The sequence below is a fragment of the Rhinopithecus roxellana genome, chromosome 22, assembly GCF_007565055.1.
Source record: "Rhinopithecus roxellana isolate Shanxi Qingling chromosome 22, ASM756505v1, whole genome shotgun sequence".
NCBI classification, from domain to species: domain Eukaryota; kingdom Metazoa; phylum Chordata; class Mammalia; order Primates; family Cercopithecidae; genus Rhinopithecus; species Rhinopithecus roxellana.
Window position 1 is genome coordinate 7,204,463 of NC_044570.1, and position 21,763 is coordinate 7,226,225.

The window sequence follows — 21,763 nt, forward strand, 5'->3', positions numbered from 1 at the left end:
GCCTCCCCGCTGCAAGGGGACTGTGTCCACAACTGGGTCGCGGTGTCCACGCAGGACCGGAGAACAAAAGCCCGCGACGGAACACGGTTTCCAAAACGGGGACCACGGTTTAGACAAATGCTCCCCAAACACACACACAAGCTCCGAGTGGAGGCCACCAGTTCGGTTCCGACCGGAACACACAGCGGTGGGAGGACGGGACGCGCGCTTTCCGTTAAGGTCTCGGCAGTGACCTCAGGCACGGCTCCAGAGAAAGTGCCGCGGCCACCAACCCCACACACAGACCCTCAGAGGGATCCCGTGGGGACACCTTTCCAAGACGCCCCCCACGGCCCGGCGCCGAGCTCCCCGCAGACCTGAGCTGCACCTGCCGGAGCAGGCGTGCACACGGCGAAGGCAGTCGACCCACGATAAAGTAGGCAAACCGTAAAAACCCAGGCCCCTGCACTTTGGGAGACCGAGGCGGGCGCATCACCTGAGGTCAGGAGTTCGAAACCAGCCCGGCCAATATAGTGAAACTCCATCTCTACTAAAATACAAAAAATCAGCCGGGCACGGTGGCAGCGCCTGTAATCCCACCTATGCGGGAGGCGGAGGCAGGAGAATCGCTTGAACCCGGGAGGTGGAGGTTGCAGGGAGCCGAGATCGCACCATTGCACCCCAGCCTGGGCGACAGAGCGAGACTCTAGGTAAAAAAAAATAAATAAAACCAGGCCCACATAGGGTCACTGGTGAATTCTAGCAGACATTGAGGGAAGAAGTAACAGGTCCTGGATACAAACTCTTCCAGAAACTACGGGGAGAGGATACTGCCCCCGATTGCATGAGCCAGCATTACCCTGACACCCAAGCCAGACCAACACATCCCAAGAAAAGCCGTGGGCCGGGTGCCGCGGCTCCTGGCCTGCGATCAGAGCGCTGTGGGGGACCGAGGCGGGAGGATCACCCGAGGTCAGGAGTTTGAGACCAGCCCAGACAACATAGCAAGACTGTCTCTAGAAAAACAAAAATTAGCTGGGCGCTGGGGACAGTCCTGTAGTAATTAGCTGGGTGCCGGGGGGGGGACATCCCCGTAGTTGGCGGGTGTGGGGGGTGGAACACTCTTGTAGTAATTAGCCAGGCGTGGGACACCCCCGTAGTAATTAGCTGGGCGTGGGGGGGGGGGAACACTGCTGTAATCCGAGGTGCTCAGGAGGCCGAGGGTGGAGGATGGCTTGAGCCCAGGAGGCCGAGGCTGCAGTGAGCTGTGATGACACCACTGCCCTCGCCTCGGGGACAGAGCAAGACCCTGTCTCAAGAAAAATAATAAACTACTACAGATAATCTTTGCAAAGAGAATGCAACGCTATACAAGGATCACATGACTAAGGTCTATGCCGGGAATACGGGGCTGGCTGAAGATGCCTCAGTGTCATTTACCGTATGGACAGACAGACAGAGGAACACGGAGCGAGAGCATCTGAGACACTCAGCCCCATGTGGGGAAACCTCCGCCGACCAGGAAGAGGCCAGAGCATCCCCTCAGTGAGCGCGCTGACCGCTGGGTGAGGGGAGACGCCCCCAGGACTGGGCACCAGGACCCACAAAGCTCACTCAAGCTGGGCGTGGTCTGCCGTGACCCCGCTACCAGCAGCGTCCGGGGATCTTAAAAGTACCGTTTACACCACTACAGGGGGTGGGGGGCGGGGGACAGTGACCGAGTCCCACCCTGCATCCCCCGTGTCGGGTCCCGCCCCGCATCCCCTCACTGTCCCTGGTGTCCCCGCACCCCACCTCACTGTGCCTCGCACCCCCTCACTGTCCCCTGCGCCCCCGCACGCCACGTTACTGTCCCCGCACCCCCTCACTGTCCCTGCGCCATGACTGTCCCCCGCACCCCCTTCACTGCCCCCGCGCCCCCCTCATGTCCCCACACCCCCCTCACTGCCCCCCGCCGCGCGCGCTCACCCGTCCTCCCAGGGCTCCCCCGCCGTCTCCTCGGCCACCAGGATGTCGTACTCCTCGGCCGCGTACTTCTCCCAGTCCGAGAGCTCGGGGCCGCTGCTGTCACTGTCCTGGGGGAAGCGCACGCGTCACACTCCCGGCCTGCTGCGGCCCCGACCGCGCACCCCCGCCCGCGCACCCCCGCACTCACCCTGAGCAGGGAGATCTGCTCTTTCTGCTCGTGGTCCAGGTACTTCTCGATGTTGAAGAAGGTGTCGAAGAAGACGCTGGCCAGCTTGCAGCGCTTCAGGTCCTGCAGCGTGATCTTCCCTGCGGGGAGGGGACGTGTCCAAGGCGTGAGCCCGGCCTCACCTTCGGGCCGGGTGTGGGCTGCGTGCGTCGGTCACACGCGGTTAAGGATGCGGCACGAGGCTCCGGGCTCTCCCGCCACGGGTCTGATGGGACAGGCGGACACACGCGTGGATCTGGGTGGGGGCTGAGGTGTGGGAGGACGTGGTGCGGAGGTGGCTTGGGGCCACCTGTGTCCCAAGGACGCAGGGATTGGGACGTGGTGCAGGTGCCGGGAAGGCGCCCCTGGATCTGAAATGACAGAGCCCGGAGCTCCCCACGCAGGCAGGGGCCAGAGGGTGTCCCCGGGACACTGAGCACCAGGAGGGCCCCAGCCAGGGAGAGGGAGGGCTGCAGGGTGGTGCCCGGGTCTCAGAGCCATTTCCAAAGTGCAAGTCCCAGAGCTGCAGTCTGAGATGAGAAGGAAGCCAGGGAGCGCAGATGCGCCCCTTTGCCTTAGCGGCCCTGGGAAAGGCCAGTCCTACTCTGAGTTTGTGACCAGGGCCAGCACCACAGTGTCCAGTCTCACCGTGCAAGAACCTCCTACTCAGGACCTTCAGGCTGGGACGATGGGCGGCAGGGAACAGGGTTGAGGGGAGGAGCCAGAGCGGAGAGTAGAGGAGCCAGAGGGGGTGAGAGGAGAGGAGATGGGGGGGGGTGAGAGGGGAGGAGGAGCGGGGGGGCGGTGAGAGGGGAGGTGCCAGGGGGGTCAGAGGGGAGGAGCCAGGGGGTGAGGGGAGGAGCCAGAGGGGAGGAGCCAGACGTGAGAGAGGAGGACGGGGGGGTGGGGGGGTGAGAGGGGAGGTGCCTGGGGGTGAGAGGGGAGGAACCAGGGGGGTGAGAGGGGAGGAGACGGGGGTGAGGGGAGGGGCCAAGGGGGTGAGAGGGGAGGAGACGGGGGTGAGAGGGGATGAGCGGGGGGGGGGTGAGAGGGGAGGTGCCGGGGGGTGAGGGGAGGAGCCAGGGGGTAAGGGGAGGAGCCAGAGGTGAGAGGGGAGGAGCGGGGGGGTGTGGGGGGTGAGAGGGGAGGAGCCGGGGGGGTGAGAGGGGAGGAGACGGGGGTGAGAGGGGAGGTGCCGGGGGGGTGAGAGGGGAGGAGACGGGGGTGAGAGGGGAGGAGATGGGGAGGGGCGCGGGTGGGGAGAGACAGGGTGAGTGGGGAGGAACCAGAAGGGATGAGAGGGTTGGACCACCCTGTGTGGCATCAGCACAAACGCGGCAACTGGTCCCTCAGCCAGTGCCGACGTCCCCAGTGAGCCCCGGCCCTGGTTCTCCAGGCCACCCTCGGGGGTGTCGACGTCCCGAGTAGGAGGTTCTTACGCCGTGAGAGTGGACACCTGCGATGCTGCCCTCGTCACAAACTCAGAGTAGGGGTGGCCTTTCCCAGGGGCCCCTCCAGCAGGGACAGCGCCTCACAGGCGGACGCATCCCCTCACCCTGGGCCACTTTCTCACCACCCGTCGTCCCCTCACCCTGGGCCGTCTTCTCTGCCGTCTGTCCCGTCCTCTCGCCCATATCTGTCCCCTCGCCCTGGGCCGTGCCCTTACGGGGCGTCACCTTCGGTCCTCGGCTTGACCAGGTCCAGCATCTGGCAGAGGCAGTCCTGGAAGGGCAGGGCCTCGATGGCCATGCTGTCCAGCCTTCGGCACTGCTCCTCGTAGAAGTACTCGAGCTCGAACATGGACAGGGCGCCATCTCCGTCCAGGTCCATGCAGCGGAACCAGTACTCGATGCTGTGGCACAGTGAGCTCTGTCAGCCTCCGCCCCGGGCCCTCCCAGCCCGTGCCCTGCAGCCCCCGGGGCAGCCTCCCAACCAGGCGTGCACGTATCCGCGTGTCCCCTGCGGCCTCTCTGCCAGGCGTGCACGTATCCGCCTGTCCCCTGCGGCCTCTCTGCCAGGCATGCACGTATCCGCGTGTCCCCTGCAGCCCCCCACCAGGCGTGCACGTATCCGCCTGTCCCCTGCGGCCCCTCTGCCAGGCATGCATGTATCCGCCTGTCCCCTGCAGCCCCCCACCAGGCGTGCACGTATCCGCGTGTCCCCTGCAGCCCCTCTGCCAGGCGTGCACGTATCCGCCTGTCCCCTGCAGCCCCCCACCAGGCGTGCACGTATCCGCGTGTCCCCTGCAGCCCCTCTGCCAGGCGTGCACGTATCCGCCTGTCCCCTGCAGCCCCTCTGCCAGGCGTGCACGTATCCGCCTGTCCCCTGCAGCCCCCCACCAGGCGTGCACGTATCCGCGTGTTCCCTGCAGCCTCTCTGCCAGGCGTGCACGTATCCGCGTGTCCCGTGGCCCCTCTGCCAGGCGTGCACGTATCTGCCTGTCCCCTGCAGCCCCCCACCAGGCGTGCACGTATCCGCGTGTTCCCTGCAGCCCCTCTGCCAGGCGTGCACGTATCCGCGTGTCCCGTGGCCCCTCTGCCAGGCGTGCACGTATCTGCCTGTCCCCTGCAGCCCCCCACCAGGCGTGCACGTATCCGCGTGTCCCCTGCAGCCCCTCTGCCAGGCGTGCACGTATCCGCGTGTCCCCTGTGGCCCCTCTGCCAGGCGTGCACGTATCCGCGTGTCCCCTGTGGCCCCTCTGCCAGGCGTGCACGTATCCGCGTGTCCCCTGTGGCCCCTCTGCCAGGCGTGCACGTATCCGCGTGTCCCCTGCAGCCCCCCACCAGGCGTGCACGTATCCGCGTGTCCCCTGCGGCCCCTCTGCCAGGCGTGCACGTATCTGCCTGTCCCCTGCAGCCCCCCACCAGGCGTGCACGTATCCGCGTGTCCCCTGCGGCCCCTCTGCCAGGCGTGCACGTATCTGCCTGTCCCCTGCAGCCCCCCAGCAGGCGTGCACGTATCTGCCTGTCCCCTGCAGCCACTCTGCCAGGCGTGCACGTATCCGCCTGTCCCCTGCAGCCCCTCTGCCAGGCGTGCACGTATCCGCGTGTCCCCTGTGGCCCCTCTGGCAGGCGTGCACGTATCCGCCTGTCCCCTGCCGCCCCCCACCAGGCGTGCATGTATCCACCTGTCCCCTGTGGCCCCTCTGGCAGGCGTGCACGTATCCGCCCGTGCCCTGTGGCACCCCCCCCCAGACATGCAGGCATCCGCCTGGGGACACACGTCACACAGGCGGCTCCTGGTCCTGCACCGGAACACATCCACACCGCGGCAGAAACCCACCTGGTTGGCGTTTTTTTGTCTTCCTCAGAGATCAAAAACCAGACAAAGTCGGCGTAGCTGATCTTCCCTTCCTTCTGCACTTTTCTGCCTCTAGATCCCAGGCCAGGATGCAGAGATGAAGACGTCTGTCAGGGAGAGCTTCACAGGCATGGAGCCCCTGCCCATGACCGGGGGTGAAAGGGGCCCCCAGTCCCAGCCCTCCTCCTGACCCTCCTGGGAGGAGGGGGAGGCCACGTGGCCACAGAGCGTTCCCGAGATCCAGCTGGGGTCAGGAGTGCAGCTGCACCACCGCCACGGCCGCCTGGATGCCGGCAACGTCCCCTTCTCGGGGCTCGCTCAGGCCCGGCGCCCGACAAGAACCCTGACCTGGGGCACGGGCCGCCCCCTTCCTCAGACCTCACACGACAGTTTCATGCCCCCCACTAGGGTTTCAGGTGACAGAGACACGCGCCCCTCCTCAGGGCCTGGGGTGAGAGCCACTGGCTGTGGGAACTCGACAAGCTCATGTCAGGCAAGGAGGACCCGGGTCCTCGTGGGGCCTGAGCCGCACGTACCGCGTGACTGCTCCGGAGAAGATCCTGTCGATCATCTTGGTAGAAATGGCTGCAAAGGAAGGGGGTGGATGGGCAGCCCGCACCGCGCCTCGGCCCCCATGTCACGACCCCCCAGAGCCGAGCCTGGATGGGGTAAGGACGGAAATGCCCACAGGCGGCCCCGGGGCCCCCGCACAGGCCCCTCCCGGGTGCAGCCACACCTGCCCTTGGAGCGGACCAGGGGAGCACGAAGCTGAGCGTGGTTCCAAACCCGACTTTAACAGGCAGAACACTCAGGCCTCCAAGGTTCTGCTTCCAGAGGCAGAGTGAGGCCTCCAGTGCGATCCCGAAAAGTAACACGTTTCAGCCCAGACTCCGCTAACGAGAGGCAAGAGCGAAGGCACCGTGGCCGTCAGCTCCGGCCCACGAGGTCCCGCAGCCGGGACGGCCATCCCTGCGGTCGCCCGTGTCCCTGGCACGCACGGGGCCAAGATGCCCCCCGCTTCAGGCCGCCCTGCGTGAGAAACAGCCCAGCCCGGCCGCACCCGTCATCACCCGGCCGCACAGCCCGTCCTGCCCTGAGACCCAGAGTGGGCACCAGAGGTACAGGGAAAGCCGGGGCCGGGCCCGGGGTTCACGGGGACAGCGAACGCCTGGTTCGGGGCCGATTCCCCGCGGTGAGGCGCTGGCTCGGGCCACACGGGCGGCTCTGCCGAGCTGTGCTCTTCTCGCGGCTACTTATGGGGTCCAGGACGCAGGTGGCTCCCTGAACTGGGTACAGGAGAAATCCAGGGAACGCTACGTCGGCTCAGGGGCGCGTCCCACGCACGCAGGACGGGGGTCTACCGCGGCCACGCGGCCCAGGACCAGCCCCGGGAGAGGCGGACGGGCGGAGCCCACATTTCGGGAACCAGGCCTGCGAGTCGGCCGCGCGCAACAGATGCCACCGTGACTGGGAAATACTCTTGGTCATGTGGTTTTTTTGGGGGCGGGGGGAGCAGACTTCCAGGAATCTTTTAGAAAATTCCAGCCCCACAGGCCACAGGCAGGTTCTCGTTCCTGGAAAGCTGGACGACTCTCAGAGGCGCCGGGTGAGGACACCTGGGAGGCACCGCTTCCCGCGGAGGTATCCAACCGACCTCTAAGCCTGCGCTCCAGCCAGCCTGGGATTGGATGGAAACTGCTCCCGGCCTTGGGGGCTGGAACGCGGAGCTCCTGAGGGACGGCGGCTGGTCTGCACGCCCTTGCCCGGGTGTTAACAATAAAGCCCCGCAGACTTGCAGGCCCTCGGGGCCGGGTGCGGCCGTCTGAGCCTCAGGACCCGCGGCCCACACTGACCCTGTAGACGCCCGGGGGCGGAGGCCTGGTGCAGAGGCGCACGCGGGGACCTAGACACGGAGCGAGGAGTGGGGAACGCGAGGCAGCTGCAGACCCGGGAGGCCCTGAGAGAAGAAGGGTCTGCTCGGTGTCCCCGCGCCCCGCCCGCCCCTCTGCCCCTGCGCACCGTGGTCATTGTGCCGCGCCAGGTCGTGCGCGTCGATGAGCAGGTCGTGGTCCGTGTCCAGCTCCCAGAACTTGCAGTAGATGACATAGAAGTGCTCGTAGGAGAAGAATTCGGTCAGCTGGTTGATGTCCGCCTCCTCCTCCAGCAGCGCCACATTCTGCCAAAGGACCCAGGAGGCCTGAGCGCGGGGCCTCTGGGAGGACGCCCCAAGTCCGGGTGGCTGCGGGCGGGGGCAGGCAAGAGGAAAGGCGGGGCGGGGCCGCTCCGTGGCTGGTGGGGACTGGGCAGCTGGGGCCGGGGCCGCTCCGAGTGGGGGCGGCTGCCTAGACGGGCGTGGGGCAGCTCTCGGGGAATCAGGGCTCGGCTCCCCCTGGTGCCCAGTAGGGGCCCCCCACTTCGCAGATCAACCACGGACCCCCAACTGCAGGCGGCGCTCACAGGCCTGGGGGTGGGCAGGGAGCGTGGGGGAGGTGGGGATGGGGTGGGAGTGCGGGGGAGGGAAAGGGAGTGGGAGGAAAGGAGGGGGAGGGAGGGGGAGGAAAGGGGGGGAGGAAAGAAGGGGGAGGACGGAGGAGTGAAGAAAGGAGGGGAGGGAGGGAGGGACAGGAGAGGAGGGCAGGACAGGGCAGGGCAGGCGCGCTCCGCACCTGCAGGAAGGAGCTCCTCCGCAGTTCCGCGCAGGTGATCCTGCCAGACCAGGACCGGTTCACGGTGTAGAAGATCCGCTGGATGACCTGCGGGGGCGCCGTCAGTGCGGGGGGTGCGCAGACCCCCGGAGCCTCGCCCCGCACGGAGACCGGGAGCCGGGGAAAGGGGCGCGGCCACCCCGGAAAACCAGAGTGCCCCCAACGCCGGGCTTCCGGGCACGGCAGACACCTTCCCAGGAAACAGCCGCCTCCTCCCGAAGCTCAAGACCCCGGACCCCGCCCGCCCCGCCCCGCGCTGCAACCGCCCCCGGGCTCACCCCGGCCCCTGCTGGGGACCCACCGTGGTGATGTAGCGCGAGTGGAACTCGGACGCCTCCTTCAGGAACGACAGCCCCGGGTGCGTGTTCACCACGTCCTGCGGGTGGGAAGACATGAGGCGTGCGCTGTAGACACTAGCCCTCCCGTGAAGCGTGCGGTGTGGACACCGGGCCTCCCGTGAGGGGTGAGGCGTGTGGCGTGTGGTGTGGACGCCGGCCCTCCCGTGACGCATGAGGCATGCGGTGTGGACACCGGGCCTCCAGCGAGGTGTGCGGTGTAGACACCAGCTCCTGTGGGGGTGAGGCGTGCGGTGTGGACGCCGGCTCTCACCTGCAGGAAGGGGACCAGGTCCTCCTGCACCAGGTAGTTGCAGCCAGGGCTCATGAGCAGATGGACGAACTTAGCCGCGTCGTCGTGGCAGTTCTGCAGGATTCTGCAAGGACGAGAGGATTTTGACCCCGCAGACGCAGGGTGGAACACGGCAGGCAGCCACGCACGCCCCCGGCAGGCCTGTGGCCACGCGCGGGTTTCTCCTCTCACTGTGGCAGCCGCGGGGGGCACCTGTCCTGATGCCACGGGGACCCGGGGACGCCTCCGCCCTCCCGACACAGCCCCGTGCCCGGCCCGGGACTCACTTTCTCCACATGGCGACGAACTTGTGGACGGACACGGAGCCCGTGCGCTCCCCGCCGGCGCCATAGAAGAGCGGCCCCTTCCAGTAGAGGGGGCAGCCGCAGGCCTGGGGCAGAGAGGGCAGGAGAGGGCAGTCAGCGAGGCCTGGACGCCTGCGCTCTTGCTGCGCACCTGGCGCCTGACCGATGCTGCCCGGAGACCCCCTGCTGCAGAAAGACGCAGCACACTCAGCCAGGCACGTCCGGGTGCCGCAAACTCCACCTGGCTTTCGCTCCAGCCTTGGAACCCAGTCAGGAGAGCGGAGCGATGGAGTGCGGGGCACGCAGTCCCCCCGACCAGAGACCACACGCGGGCACTGTAACCAGAGGCGGCTGCGTCCCCAGTGTCTGGAAATCAAGCGGCACAGACTAAGAACCAGTATGTGCAGGAAGAAATGGCCCCGTCAGGGAGGCACGTGGTGACTCTGACAGCCACAGAAACATCTTATGGAACGTGTGGGACAGGCCTGCAGCAGCGGCCCATGGCAGGTTCACAGCCTTAAATACACAGGTGAGGAAGGAAAGTTTAAAATCAGTCATCTGCACTTGTACCTCAAAGTAACACACACAGGGCAGAGATGGAAGGAAAAATAGTCAACAATCAAGAAAATCAAAACTGATGATTTGAAAGATTTCTTAAAAATTAATTAACCCTGCTGGGGCGCGGTGGCTCAGGTCTGTCATCCCAGCAGTTTCAGAGGCCGAGGTGGGCGGATCACGAGGTCAGGAGTTCGAGACCAGCCTGGCCAAACATGGTGAAACCCTGTGTCTACTAAACATACAAAAAATTAGCCGGATGTGGTGGCACGTGCCTGTAGTCCCAGCTACTCAGGAGGCTGAGGCAGGAGAATCGCTTGAACCCGGGAGGTGACAGAAAGAGACTCTGTCTAAAAAATAAATAAATAAATAAATCACACACAATGTCTACAAAGCAAGCTACAGAGCACAGCTGGGTGAAATCAAAGACGAGCTAAACGTGGTGAGCTGGACCTCACTGCGCTGCTGAGTTTACAGACCGCAATTTCCTCCAGACGACTCTGCTGACCCAGAGTAAACGCAGCCCCCACCCACACAGTCCACACAGCCCCCACCCACAGAGTCCACGCAGCCCCCACCCAGAGTCCACGCAGTCCTCACCCAGAGTTCACGCAGCCCCCACCCAGAGTCCACGCAGCCCCCACCCACAGTCCACGCAGCCCCCACCCAGAGTCCACGCAGCCCCCATCGAGTCCACGCAGCCCCCACCCACAGAGTCCACGCAGCCCCCACCGAGTCCACGCAGCCCCCACCCACAGAGTCCACGCAGCCCCCACCCACAGAGTCCACGCAGCCCCCACCCACAGAGTCCACGCAGCCCCCACCCAGAGTCCACGCAGCCCCCACCCACAGAGTCCACGCAGCCCCCACCCACAGAGTCCACGCAGCCCCCACCGAGACCACGCAGCCCCCACCCAGAGTCCACGCAGCCCCCACCCACAGAGTCCACGCAGCCCCCACCCAGAGTCCACGCAGCCCCCACCCACAGAGTCCACGCAGCCCCCACCCAGAGTCCACGCAGCCCCCACCCACATGCACCGAGGGCTTGTTGTTTTGGGGTGTGCAGTATACACTGACAGGCTCACGTGAAAACGTATAAGGGAACACAAAGAACTTGCAGGGGACCACGCTGGTGGATGTAAGTCCCACTGCCCCATTTCAACCCTTCCTGTAAAGTCAGGGTATGAAGTCAGTCTCCCTCAGGCACCGCTGGGCTAAGAGAGCAAGGGAAGGAAGTGAGCTGGGGCAGATCACGCAAACTGAATACTGGGGGATCCCAGCCCGAAGGGTGAAAGGCCAGACAGCGGCCCTCCCGGAAGGAAACGAGAGGCTCTGCCGTGGCCAGAGTTTCTTAAACAGGGCACACGTGAACCCCCCGAAAGAAGAGAGCGGTCAGCTGCCCGCCCCGGCCCGGGACTCAGGCTCAGGGCCCGGGACTCAGGCTCAGCGCCCGGCACGGTGAACAGAATGACAGGAGAAGCCACTGAGACAGGGCAGACAAGGGGGAGCGTGCCCGGCGCCGGCGCTGGCGAGGGCAGGGTTCACGGGGCATGGAGAGGTGGCAACAAGAGCACGACACGCGGCTGAGACAGAAAGGACTGAAGATGCCAGGTCGTAGCAGGCAGCCGGGCGTCCGTGTTGCTGGGGGAAGCAGGACGCCGCACAGCTGCCGGGAAAGCGGCCCACAGGGCGGCTGAGCCTAAGGCCCCGAGGCCTGGCCGGGGCATCCGTCCTCCCAGAAGCACACGAGTGGGAAGAGGGCCGATGCCCGTGACAGCCGCACGGATGGGGATGTCGGCTGCTTGATTCACGGTGCCCCGGGGAGAGGAGCCGGAAGCCACAGCAGGGGCTGGAGGAATAAACGGTGGCAGCGTCGTCCAGACAGGTGCGGGGCGGGAGTGACCACAGGGGACGTGGGGGAACTTGCAGGGGCTGCACGCCACCACACGGAGTGCGGTGCAGTGACGGGAAAAGATGGTCTCCGGCTGGTGCACCTGTGGATGACACGAAGGCAGCCATGTGGAGCTGGAGGGGCCAGGCCCTGCAGGACGCACAGGCACGTGCCGGCTCCCGTGACGAGGATCCTGACGGAGCTCAGCCCTGGCCACCTGGAAGGGTGCCTGGTGCGGCGGGAGGGAACGAGCTGGAGGCCGGGCCCTGGGCCCTTGGGCTGGTGCTGCTCTCACGCTTCTGACCTCATCAGGCCGTTCTGGCTCCCGGGCTATGCAGATTTCAGACCCCAAGCACTCGACACCCAGGTAGGTGGGGATGTGTCAGCCTTCACATCTGTGCTCCTCACGGTGTGCAAGACACGCCGTAATGACCTGGTGGCACGGACGGAGCATCAGATGTATCCAGTCCTACAGGCTAGCGCCAAGTGTACCCGGTCCTGCAGGCTAAAGTCAAATCTATGCAGTCCTACAGGCTAGCTACAGGGTGATCCTATTTTTTTCCCCCTGAGTCATGTTCTTGCTGCTGCCCAGGCTGGAGTGCAGTGTGTGATCTCAGCTCAGTGCCGTCTCAACCTCACGGGCTCAAGCAATCCTCCCACCCTAGCTTCCCAAGTAGCTGGGACCACAGGTGTGTGCTACCACGCGTGGCTTTTTTTTTTTTATTTTGTAGAGTGAGGTCTCACTATGTTGCCCAGGCTGGTCTGGAACCCTTGCCCTCAAGCCATCCTCCCGCCTCGGCCTCTATAGTGCTGGGACTATAGGTCTGATACTACAACCAGGGACGGCTGCATCCCCAGCGCCTGGGTGATGAGAACTGAGCGTGGGAGTGCTGGGCTCGCAGTCCCCACACCACACCGAACCCGAAAATTACCTCCAAACTAATTAGCTGTTTTTGTGATCCACATACAGAAAGACCAGCTCTCGGTGGGGCCAGGCGGAGCCGCGGCACGCCCACCCGCACAGCCGGGACCGGGGCTCACCCCAAGACCGGGGCTCACCCCAAGACCGGCGTTGCCTTCACACTCAGACGTCTGTCAGGTCAAGACCAGTTCTTCGTGACCCAGCCCGTGCGAGGCCTGGCAACGCACAGCTAGTGCATACGAGGAGCGTCATGTCATTTGTGAAAACCCAGCAATGCTCAGCAATCACGGTATATATGGACCAATATCCAGGTGACAGCTGCCGTGGACCAGGGACCGGAGCTGCCTTCACACTCAGATGTCAGTCCATTCACCTTTTACACGACCAAAGGAAAACCCCACTCGCTACACGCAGAAATACACGTCTGAAAATACGGGTCGAGAATATACTGGACCAACTTCAAGGCACGTTGGTCATTTTAAAAAGTAAAACTGAGGCCAGGCACGGTGTCTCAGGCCTGTCATCGTCCCACCAGCACTTTCAGAGGCTGAGACAAGAGGGCCCTTCTGGCCCAGGAGTTCCAGACCAGCCCGGGCGACGTCGCGGAACCCTGTGTCTACGAGAAAAAAGAAAAGATCAGCCAGGTGTGGTGGCAGGTGCCAGTGGTCTGGCTGCATTTTTTCGGGAGGGCTGAGGGGGGTGGATCACTCGAGCCCAGGAGGTCGCGGCTGCAGTGAGCTGAGATGATGCCACTGGACTCCAGCCCAGGGGCAGAGTGAGAACCTGGCTCAAAAAAAAAAAGAAAGAAAAGAAAAGAGTTGCCAGCAAACAAGGAACAGAAAGGGAAGGGGCCTCCGGAGTCTGACGAAGGATGCCAGGAAGAAATGAGGCAGGGCCGCTGTGCCAGGGGCGACGTGAGCCCGACGCAGGAAGGGGCATGTTCTCTGCGGCTGTCCAGCACTGCACTGGCGGGCAGCGCCGTGCGGCACGTCAGGGGACAGACACAGACACAGACGAGAAGAGAGACGCTGAACTGGGCTCGCCTGACGATATCCTGACCTCGCGTTGGCGACTCGGCCGGCTGCAAACAGCGAGTCAGCAGCGAGCCGGCAGAGCTGACGAGTGAGTTAAACTCGGTCAGAAGATGCAAAGTCCACACCCCCACCTCAGCCGCTCCAGCCTCTCCACCTCACCCTCACACGCCGGCGGCACCCGCCTCGGCCGTCCCCCTCACTCTCACGCGTGTGACGGGCACCCGCCTCGGCCGTCCCCCTCACTCTCACGCGTGTGACGGGCACCCGCCTCCGTCCCCCTCACTCTCACGCGTGGGACGGGTACCCGCCTCGGCCGTCCCCCTCACTCTCACGCGTGTGACGGGCACCCGCCTCCGTCCCCCTCACTCTCACGCGTGGGACGGGTACCCGCCTCGGCCGTCCCCCTCACTCTCACGTGTGTGACGGGCACCCGCCTCGGCCGTCCCGCCTCTCTCACGCGTGACGGGCACCCGCCTCCGTCCCCCTCACTCTCACGCGTGTGACGGGCACCCGCCTCGGCCGTCCCCCTCACTCTCACGCGTGTGACGGGCACCCGCCTCCGTCCCCCTCACTCTCACGCGTGACGGGCACCCGCCTCCGTCCCCCTCACTCTCACGCGTGACGGGCACCCGCCTCCGTCCCCCTCACTCTCACGCGTGACGGGCACCCGCCTCCGTCCCCCTCACTCTCACGCGTGACGGGCACCCGCCTCCGTCCCCCTCACTCTCACGCGTGTGACGGGCACCCGCCTCCACCGTCCCCCTCACTCTCACGCGTGGGATGGGCACCCGCCTCGGCCGCTCCCCCTCACTCTCACGCGTGTGACGGGCACCCGCCTCCGTCCCCCTCACTCTCACGCGTGACGGGCACCCGCCTCCACCGTCCCCCTCACTCTCACGCGTGACGGGCACCCGCCTCCGTCCCCCTCACTCTCACGCGTGGGACGGGCACCCGCCTCGGCCGTCCCCCTCACTCTCACGCGTGGGATGGGCACCCGCCTCGGCCGTCCCCCTCACTCTCACGCGTGGGACGGGCACCCGCCTCCGTCCCCCTCACTCTCACGCGTGTGACGGGCACCCGCCTCGGCCGTCCCCCTCACTCTCACGCGTGACGGGCACCCGCCTCGGCCGTCCCGCCTCACTCTCACGCGTGACGGGCACCCGCCTCGGCCGCTCCCCCTCACTCTCACGCGTGGGACGGGTACCCGCCTCGGCCGTCCCCCTCACTCTCACGCGTGACGGGCACCCGCCTCCGTCCCCCTCACTCTCACGCGTGGGATGGGCACCCGCCTCCGTCCCCCTCACTCTCACGCGTGTGACGGGCACCCGCCTCCGTCCCCCTCACTCTCACGCGTGACGGGCACCCGCCTCCACCGTCCCCCTCACTCTCACGCGTGACGGGCACCCGCCTCCGTCCCCCTCACTCTCACGCGTGGGACGGGCACCCGCCTCGGCCGTCCCCCTCACTCTCACGCGTGGGATGGGCACCCGCCTCGGCCGTCCCCCTCACTCTCACGCGTGGGACGGGCACCCGCCTCCGTCCCCCTCACTCTCACGCGTGGGACGGGCACCCGCCTCCGTCCCCCTCACTCTCACGCGTGTGACGGGCACCCGCCTCGGCCGTCCCCCTCACTCTCACGCGTGACGGGCACCCGCCTCGGCCACTCCCCCTCACTCTCACGCGTGACGGGCACCCGCCTCGGCCGCTCCCCCTCACTCTCACGCGTGGGACGGGCACCCGCCTCGGCCGTCCCGCCTCACTCTCACGCGTGACGGGCACCCGCCTCGGCCGCTCCCCCTCACTCTCACGCGTGGGACGGGTACCCGCCTCGGCCGTCCCCCTCACTCTCACGCGTGGGATGGGCACCCGCCTCCGTCCCCCTCACTCTCACGCGTGGGATGGGCACCCGCCTCCGTCCCCCTCACTCTCACGCGTGTGACGGGCACCCGCCTCCGTCCCCCTCACTCTCACGCGTGTGACGGGCACCCGCCTCGGCCGTCCCCCTCACTCTCACGCGTGGGATGGGCACCCGCCTCGGCCGCTCCCCCTCACTCTCACGCGTGTGACGGGCACCCGCCTCCGTCCCCCTCACTCTCACGCGTGTGACGGGCACCCGCCTCCGTCCCCCTCACTCTCACGCGTGTGACGGGCACCCGCCTCCGTCCCCCTCACTCTCACGCGTGTGACGGGCACCCGCCTCCGTCCCCCTCACTCTCACGCGCGGGACGGGCACCCGCCTCCGTCCCCCTCACTCTCACGCGTGTGACGGGCACCCGCCTCCGCCGTCCCCCTCACTCTCACGCGTGGGACGGGCACCCGCCTCGGCCGTCCCACCTCACTCTCACGCGCGGGACGGGCACCCGCCTCCGTCCCCCTCACTCTCACGCGTGTGACGGGCACCCGCCTCCGTCCCCCTCACTCTCACGCGTGTGACGGGCACCCGCCTCCGTCCCCCTCACTCTCACGCGTGACGGGCACCCGCCTCCGTCCCCCTCACTCTCACGCGTGACGGGCACCCGCCTCCACCGTCCCCCTCACTCTCACGCGTGACGGGCACCCGCCTCCGTCCCCCTCACTCTCACGCGTGGGACGGGCACCCGCCTCGGCCGTCCCCCTCACTCTCACGCGTGGGATGGGCACCCGCCTCGGCCGTCCCCCTCACTCTCACGCGTGGGACGGGCACCCGCCTCCGTCCCCCTCACTCTCACGCGTGGGACGGGCACCCGCCTCCGTCCCCCTCACTCTCACGCGTGTGACGGGCACCCGCCTCGGCCGTCCCCCTCACTCTCACGCGTGACGGGCACCCGCCTCGGCCACTCCCCCTCACTCTCACGCGTGACGGGCACCCGCCTCGGCCGCTCCCCCTCACTCTCACGCGTGGGACGGGCACCCGCCTCGGCCGTCCCGCCTCACTCTCACGCGTGACGGGCACCCGCCTCGGCCGCTCCCCCTCACTCTCACGCGTGGGACGGGCACCCGCCTCGGCCGTCCCCCTCACTCTCACGCGTGGGATGGGCACCCGCCTCCGTCCCCCTCACTCTCACGCGTGGGATGGGCACCCGCCTCCGTCCCCCTCACTCTCACGCGTGTGACGGGCACCCGCCTCCGTCCCCCTCACTCTCACGCGTGTGACGGGCACCCGCCTCGGCCGTCCCCCTCACTCTCACGCGTGGGATGGGCACCCGCCTCGGCCGCTCCCCCTCACTCTCACGCGTGTGACGGGCACCCGCCTCCGTCCCCCTCACTCTCACGCGTGTGACGGGCACCCGCCTCCGTCCCCCTCACTCTCACGCGTGGGACGGGCACCCGCCTCCGTCCCCCTCACTCTCACGCGTGTGACGGGCACCCGCCTCCGTCCCCCTCACTCTCACGCGCGGGACGGGCACCCGCCTCCGTCCCCCTCACTCTCACGCGTGTGACGGGCACCCGCCTCCGCCGTCCCCCTCACTCTCACGCGTGGGACGGGCACCCGCCTCGGCCGTCCCACCTCACTCTCACGCGCGGGACGGGCACCCGCCTCCGTCCCCCTCACTCTCACGCGTGTGACGGGCACCCGCCTCCGTCCCCCTCACTCTCACGCGTGTGACGGGCACCCGCCTCCGTCCCCCTCACTCTCACGCGTGACGGGCACCCGCCTCCGTCCCCCTCACTCTCACGCGCGGGACGGGCACCCGCCTCCGCCGTCCCGCCTCACTCTCACGCGTGGGACGGGTACCCGCCTCGGCCGTCCCACCTCACTCTCACGCGCGGGACGGGCACCCGCCTCCGTCCCCCTCACTCTCACGCGTGGGACGGGTACCCGCCTCGGCCGTCCCCCTCACTCTCACGCGTGTGACGGGCACCCGCCTCCGTCCCCCTCACTCTCACGCGTGACGGGCACCCGCCTCCGTCCCCCTCACTCTCACGCGTGACGGGCACCCGCCTCCGTCCCCCTCACTCTCACGCGTGGGACGGGTACCCGCCTCGGCCACTCCCCCTCACTCTCACGCGTGTGACGGGCACCCGCCTCAGCCGCTCCCCCTCACTCTCACGCGTGTGACGGGCACCCGCCTCCGTCCCCCTCACTCTCATGCGTGACGGGCACCCGCCTCGGCCGTCCCCCTCACCCTCACGCGTGGGACGGGCACCCGCCTCCGTCCCCCTCACTCTCACGCGTGGGACGGGCACCCGCCTCGGCCGTCCCCCTCACTCTCATGCGTGACGGGCACCCGCCTCGGCCGTCCCCCTCTCACGCGTGTGACGGGCACCCGCCTCGGCCGTCCCCCTCACTCTCACGCGTGACGGGCACCCGCCTCGGCCGTCCCGCCTCACTCTCACGCGTGACGGGCACCCGCCTCCGCCGCTCCGCCTCACCCTCACGCGTGTGACGGGCACCCGCCTCGGCCGTCTCCCTCACTCTCACACGTGTGACGGGCACCCGCCTCGGCCGTCCCCCTCACTCTCACGCGTGTGACGGGCACCCGCCTCCGTCCCCCTCACTCTCACGCGTGTGACGGGCACCCGCCTCGGCCGTCCCCCTCACTCTCACGCGTGTGACGGGCACCCGCCTCCGTCCCCCTCACTCTCACGCGTGGGACGGGCACCCGCCTCGGCCGTCCCCCTCACTCTCACGCGTGGGATGGGCACCCGCCTCGGCCGTCCCCCTCACTCTCACGCGTGTGACGGGCACCCGCCTCGGCCGTCCCGCCTCACTCTCACGCGTGACGGGCACCCGCCTCGGCCGTCCCGCCTCACTCTCACGCGTGTGACGGGCACCCGCCTCCGCCGTCCCCCTCACTCTCACGCGTGGGACGGGTACCCGCCTCGGCCGTCCCGCCTCACTCTCACGCGCGGGACGGGCACCCGCCTCCGTCCCCCTCACTCTCACGCGTGTGACGGGCACCCGCCTCGGCCGTCCCCCTCACTCTCACGCGTGGGACGGGCACCCGCCTCCGTCCCCCTCACTCTCACGCGTGTGACGGGCACCCGCCTCGGCCGTCCCCCTCACTCTCACGCGTGGGACGGGCACCCGCCTCCGTCCCCCTCACTCTCACGCGTGTGACGGGCACCCGCCTCCGCCGTCCCCCTCACTCTCACGCGTGGGACGGGCACCCGCCTCCGTCCCCCTCACTCTCACGCGTGGGACGGGCACCCGCCTCGGCCGTCCCCCTCACTCTCATGCGTGACGGGCACCCGCCTCGGCCGTCCCCCTCTCACGCGTGTGACGGGCACCCGCCTCGGCCGTCCCCCTCACTCTCACGCGTGACGGGCACCCGCCTCGGCCGTCCCGCCTCACTCTCACGCGTGACGGGCACCCGCCTCCGCCGCTCCGCCTCACCCTCACGCGTGTGACGGGCACCCGCCTCGGCCGTCTCCCTCACTCTCACACGTGTGACGGGCACCCGCCTCGGCCGTCCCCCTCACTCTCACGCGTGTGACGGGCACCCGCCTCCGTCCCCCTCACTCTCACGCGTGTGACGGGCACCCGCCTCGGCCGTCCCCCTCACTCTCACGCGTGGGACGGGCACCCGCCTCCGTCCCCCTCACTCTCACGCGTGGGACGGGCACCCGCCTCGGCCGTCCCCCTCACTCTCACGCGTGGGATGGGCACCCGCCTCGGCCGTCCCCCTCACTCTCACGCGTGTGACGGGCACCCGCCTCGGCCGTCCCGCCTCACTCTCACGCGTGACGGGCACCCGCCTCGGCCGTCCCGCCTCACTCTCACGCGTGTGACGGGCACCCGCCTCCGCCGTCCCCCTCACTCTCACGCGTGGGACGGGTACCCGCCTCGGCCGTCCCGCCTCACTCTCACGCGCGGGACGGGCACCCGCCTCCGTCCCCCTCACTCTCACGCGTGTGACGGGCACCCGCCTCCGCCGTCCCCCTCACTCTCACGCGTGGGACGGGCACCCGCCTCGGCCGTCCCCCTCACTCTCACGCGTGGGACGGGCACCCGCCTCGGCCGCTCCGCCTCACCCTCTCGTGCCCGCAGTACCCCCTCGGCGGCTCCACGTCACACGGGTGACACGCACCTTGGCCACCAGGCCCATGTCGTCCATGGTGGCCCTCTCGTGGGGGAACCGGGCGAAGGTGCTCTCGATCTTGCTGATCACGGCATCCACGTTGAGCGAGTCCTGCGGGCGTCCTCTGGGGAAGTAGAAGGTCGGAATGCTTTGGCTCGTGGCCGGGGGCAGAGGCTCTTCTTTCCGCGTCTGAACCTGAAGAGTTACAGACAGCGCTGGGTTAGAACCTGGGAGCATCGAACGCCTTCCCCACCCGGACAACACAAAGGGCTTCTCTGGGGCCGATGGTGCCGAGGCCGCCTGACCCCGGCTGGGAGAGGACACGCTGCAGTCCCTGTCGGGGACCACACGGGCACTGCCCTGCAGGGGCCACCTCCACCCAGGAGGCCACACGATGCTGCCGCGGACCCCACGCTGGGTGGCTGCTCTGCACCACTGAGCCCCCGCCACAGCCCGCAGGGCCCTGGGGACAAGGCGACTCACATTCGGAGAGGCACAGGCAGGGCAACCAGACAGCCAGGCGAACGGGTCGACCGCCAGGTAGATGTGGACACGCCTCGGCCCCTCACCCAGCCCCTCACCCACACCCACGGGCTCTTGGCCCCACTCAGCATCAGCACTCCCCTCACCCGGTATATCCACAGGCCCCACAACACTCACTCAAAACTCTCCTGCTTGAATCTCTACACAACCTGAGAGGTGGACATCTGATCTCATCCCGTGATGCTAAAACACCCCCTGAAACAGCGACTGCACTGCATCCTCCTCCATCAACCGCCCAAGGGACGGGGCCACGTCCTCCTCCTCCAACTACCCAGGTGATGAGGCTGTGTCCTCCTCCAACTACTCAGGGGACAGGCTGCATCCTGTGCCACCAGCTACCCAGGGGACGGGGCCGCGTCCTCCTCCACCAAGTGCCATGGAGGAGGGGTCCGGGGAGGAAACCCCCATATACCAATGGACCACAGCTCAGGGCCTCTGCAGCCACAATCCTGACTGCTGGGATCACGCCAGGCCTGGGTCCAAGCTCCAGTGTCCTCACAGAGAACACAGCCCACCCTGCTACTCCCACAGGACCCTCACCCCAGGTCACAAGGGCCACAGACAGCACCCCAACTGTCCCCACCCCGCTGTCTCCACAGGACCCTCACCCCAGGTGAGACTCTGTTGTTTTTCCGTGATCCCCATCTAGGAGGAAAGAGGCCGCCTCCGGGACCTGGGGCGGAGCAGGCTTCCCGCAGCAGGCGCCGACGGAGCGCTCCTTCCGCAGAGCTTTACCTGCAGGGCACCCCCTTCCGTGTGGGCTCTCGGGCTCCCGGTTTTGGCCACATTATGATGACCTGGGCACACAAACCAACCCTCCTGCTAAAAACTGGCAAGACCCCTGGACGGCATGTTCCACAAACGTCTCCCAGACGGCACCCCCGGGCTGGCAGGAAAGAGGAACATCTCAGGCCACGGCGGCCTGGAAGGAAGAACCCAGGGAAGCCCGGGGAGCCGGAACAGGCTCTGCCCGCAGAAGCGTGGGCCCAGCGGGCTCACCCGAAATCTCTCCGTCTTGCAGGGCTCCGGGGAAGAGGAGGTAAAACCCAGGTCCTCCGGGGAAGGTGCCCTAAGTACGGCGCCCACAACACGTCACCTTCAGTGGCAAGAACTCCAAGGAAGTCCGCAGCGCGCCTCCGGCCCCAGGAAGCAAAGGGAAGTTGCAGCCGTCACCCGGGGCTGCTCGTAGGAGGCTGGGCGGGGCGGAGTTCTCCCCGGAGAACGTACGCCGACAGCCGACTCTCCGGCAGGTTTGCAAACCAAACTTACGTCACCAGGATGGTGCGAAACCCTCACACCGGCCGGGCACAGTGCCTCATGCCTGCAATCCTGGTGCTTTGGGAGGCTGAGGGGCGCAGGCTGCCTGAGCTGAGGAGTTCGAGACCAGTCTGGGCAACATGGCAAAACTTCGTCTCTACTAAAAAAAAAAAAAAAAAATCGAAAAAGTTCGCTGGGTTTGGTGGCTCATGCCTGTCATCCCAGCTACTTGGGAGGCTGAGGCAGGGGAATCGCTTCAACCCACGAGGTGGAGCTTTGCAGTGAGCCGAGATCGCGCCGCTGCACTCCAGCCTGGGCGACAGAGGGAGGCTCTGTCTTAAAACAAAACAGAAAATTAACTGGGTGAGGTGGCGGGCACCCGTCATCCCAGCTACTTGAGGGGCTGAGGCAGGAGAGTCGCTTAAACCCGGGAGACAGAGGGTGCGGTGAGCTGAGACCCGGCCACTGCA

The 21,763-nt window shown here is 67.2% G+C and overlaps 1 protein-coding gene across 2 annotated transcripts in view; it reads right to left on the minus strand.

Annotated features, from left to right (window-relative positions):
- Positions 1-21,763, minus strand: part of PPP2R3B (protein phosphatase 2 regulatory subunit B''beta) — a 38,480-nt gene that overhangs the window by 626 nt on the left and 16,091 nt on the right. For both annotated transcript variants that reach the window (XM_030926281.1, XM_030926282.1), the window contains exons 2-12: positions 19,503-19,688; positions 9,072-9,175; positions 8,767-8,869; positions 8,459-8,533; positions 8,119-8,205; positions 7,472-7,628; positions 5,989-6,037; positions 5,435-5,524; positions 3,829-4,004; positions 2,135-2,253; positions 1,948-2,054 (exon numbers count right to left, since the gene is read on the minus strand). In XM_030926281.1, the coding sequence (XP_030782141.1) occupies positions 1,948-2,054; positions 2,135-2,253; positions 3,829-4,004; positions 5,435-5,524; positions 5,989-6,037; positions 7,472-7,628; positions 8,119-8,205; positions 8,459-8,533; positions 8,767-8,869; positions 9,072-9,175; positions 19,503-19,688 (1,253 nt within the window). The remainder of the gene's footprint in view (positions 1-1,947; positions 2,055-2,134; positions 2,254-3,828; positions 4,005-5,434; positions 5,525-5,988; positions 6,038-7,471; positions 7,629-8,118; positions 8,206-8,458; positions 8,534-8,766; positions 8,870-9,071; positions 9,176-19,502; positions 19,689-21,763) is intronic.